At 36.1% G+C, this 2,439-nt stretch overlaps 1 protein-coding gene across 1 annotated transcript; it reads left to right on the forward strand.

Moving 5' to 3' along the window:
* Window positions 1–245: 245 nt before the first annotated feature.
* LOC100665375 (olfactory receptor 5T1-like) lies at window positions 246–1,381 on the forward strand. The gene has a single exon (XM_003422661.3). It carries the CDS (start codon window positions 325–327, stop codon window positions 1,309–1,311), a length of 987 nt encoding a protein of 328 aa, XP_003422709.2. The 5' UTR covers window positions 246–324; the 3' UTR covers window positions 1,312–1,381.
* Window positions 1,382–2,439: the final 1,058 nt, after the last annotated feature.

The raw sequence follows: 2,439 nt of genomic DNA on the forward strand, positions 1-2,439 counted from the left end.
CCAGTTTTATTCCTATTTGCCAGTGCAGGCTTGCGTTCTGCTATGGTACCAAATAGGTTTCAGGGAAGCTTCCAAATTAAGATAGACTAGGAAGTAAGGCCGGGTGATCTACTTCTGAGAATCAGTCAGTGGAAACCTTATAGGTCACAGTGCTCTGATCCCCTTGTGAGTGGCCTTGCCATGAGTTGTAGGTCAACTCAAAGCAGTTAACAACACATCCTTTTGCTGCTTAGGATGTTATTACCCTCTTTTGAAAAACAAAGATGAAGATGTAATTGGGTGCAGTCTATTTTTCACATAATATCAGGATATTGCATTTAGGAAATGTCAGTATTGTTATCAACACTGGATCCATACAAAATTCAGTTAAGGAATATCACTGAAGTCACCGTATTTACTTTGCTGGGGTTTACAGGTAATTTTGAGCTACAAGTATATCTGTTTTTACTATTTCTTGCAATCTATATTTTTACTCTGGTGGGAAATTTGGGACTGGTTCTATTAGTCATGGCAGATGCCCGGCTTCACAGCCCCATGTACTATTTTCTGAGTGTGTTATCTTTCTTAGATGCCTGCTCTTCTTCAGTAGTCACCCCAAGAATGTTAGTCAATCTCCTGGCAGAGAATAAAGCCATTTTATTTACTGCATGTGCAACACAGATGCTGCTCTTTGTCACTTTTGGGACCACAGAATCTTTTCTTTTGGCGGCAATGGCATATGATCGCTATGTAGCAATCTACAACCCACTTCTCTATTCAGTTAACATGTCACCCAGGGTCTATGTGTCACTCATCATTGCTTCTTATGTTTGTGGTATTTCACATGCTACTTTACACACAGTAGCAACTTTTAGCCTCTCCTTCTGTGCATCCAATGAAATTAGACACATCTTTTGTGATATCCCTCCATTCCTTGCTATCTCCTGTTCTGACACTCTTATCAACCAACTTCTACTCTTCTACTTTGTGGGTTCTATTGAGATGGTCAATATTCTGATTGTCTTGATATCTTATGGATTCATTTTGATGGCCATTCTTAAGGTGCGTTCTGCTGAAGGAAGGCGAAAAGTGTTTTCCACTTGTGGCTCTCACCTAACTGGAGTATCAATTTACCATGGAACAATCCTCTTCATGTACTTGAGACCAAGTTCCAGCTATGCTTTGGACCATGACATGATAGTGTCTGTATTCTACACCATTGTGATTCCCATGCTGAATCCCATCATCTACAGTTTGAGGAACAAAGATGTAAAAGAAGCAATGAAAAAATTGTTACAGAGAAATTGGTTCCTAAACAAAGTACATTTTTAGCATTGTAAAACTAAAGTCCATATTTCTAAAGTTGAATCTAGAAAAGAAACTGTCTTTTTTTTCTGTTAAAATGTCTATATGTTCTAGAATATTTCCTAATAAAGCATTAATCAACCTTCCGAGGCAGAATTTTATAAGTTGAGATTAATTGCATCATTTATATGCCTATAGCATTATTTTCAAATTTAGCCATATTAAACATTCAATGATGGATATGTATTGGTATGATTAGGATTTGTTTAAGTTGATCTTCACTTACTTATAATGATGATGTCCTGAGAACTCTATGACTTCACATATTCTCACATTGTTTAAAGTAACTCTTCAACAAACATTTGGAAGTTGATTTCCCATTCTGGAACCCCTGGGTAGGACCTGCCAAAGATTACTAGCCCCTTATGCCCCAACACAGTCAGGCCTATGTAGGCCTTTGAATATGTCTTCTGTACCATTTGGCTCAACACTATAAATGTCGATCCCATTATTACAGTTTTTCTTTGCTATCGTCCAATCACAAAAATTGATTAGACTCATTCTGCAACTACTGAGGGACTAGGTGGTAGCATTTATTGAGAGTATATGTAAGGCTCAGTAAAAATGAATGTATAGCTTAGAGAATAATCTACTACTAGCTACTCTGTGTGGCTGCTTCAAAATCTGAAAAAAAAAAAAAACTATCCCATCATTGTAAATATTTTAATGATTCTAGTTCAATTACTAGCTCTTCCTTTATTCTCTATGAAGGACAACCCTGCATTGGTCAATATGTTAAAAAAAAAAAAAAAAAAAAGCTTAATGGACCAATGAGCATGGCTCAGGGAATGAAAAAGATCCTACATTACCTCAACTCTCTCCTGATTATGCCGACTCCTCATTTAATTATTTGTTTTTATTTCAATATTTATTTTAAGATTCATTATAAGCAAAAATTATGCTTCATTTAGTAAAACTCATTTTCTTTCTATCAGTGTTGGTTACCTTGTGGCTCTACCATAACAAAATCGTTAGAACCTGGTAAGCAAAACAATGTTCCTACAAAAGCCAATTCTTTTTTTTCTAATTGTGCTTTAGAGGAAGGTTTACAGACCAACTAATATACATATAGTTTTGTGACATTAGTTTGCAACC

The sequence above is a fragment of the Loxodonta africana genome, chromosome 7, assembly GCF_030014295.1.
Source record: "Loxodonta africana isolate mLoxAfr1 chromosome 7, mLoxAfr1.hap2, whole genome shotgun sequence".
NCBI classification, from domain to species: domain Eukaryota; kingdom Metazoa; phylum Chordata; class Mammalia; order Proboscidea; family Elephantidae; genus Loxodonta; species Loxodonta africana.

What these genes read in the sequence shown, in the direction of transcription:
- LOC100665375 (XM_003422661.3), top strand. Translation starts at nt 325, where the DNA reads ATGTCAGTATTGTTATCAACACTGGATCCATACAAAATTCAGTTAAGG.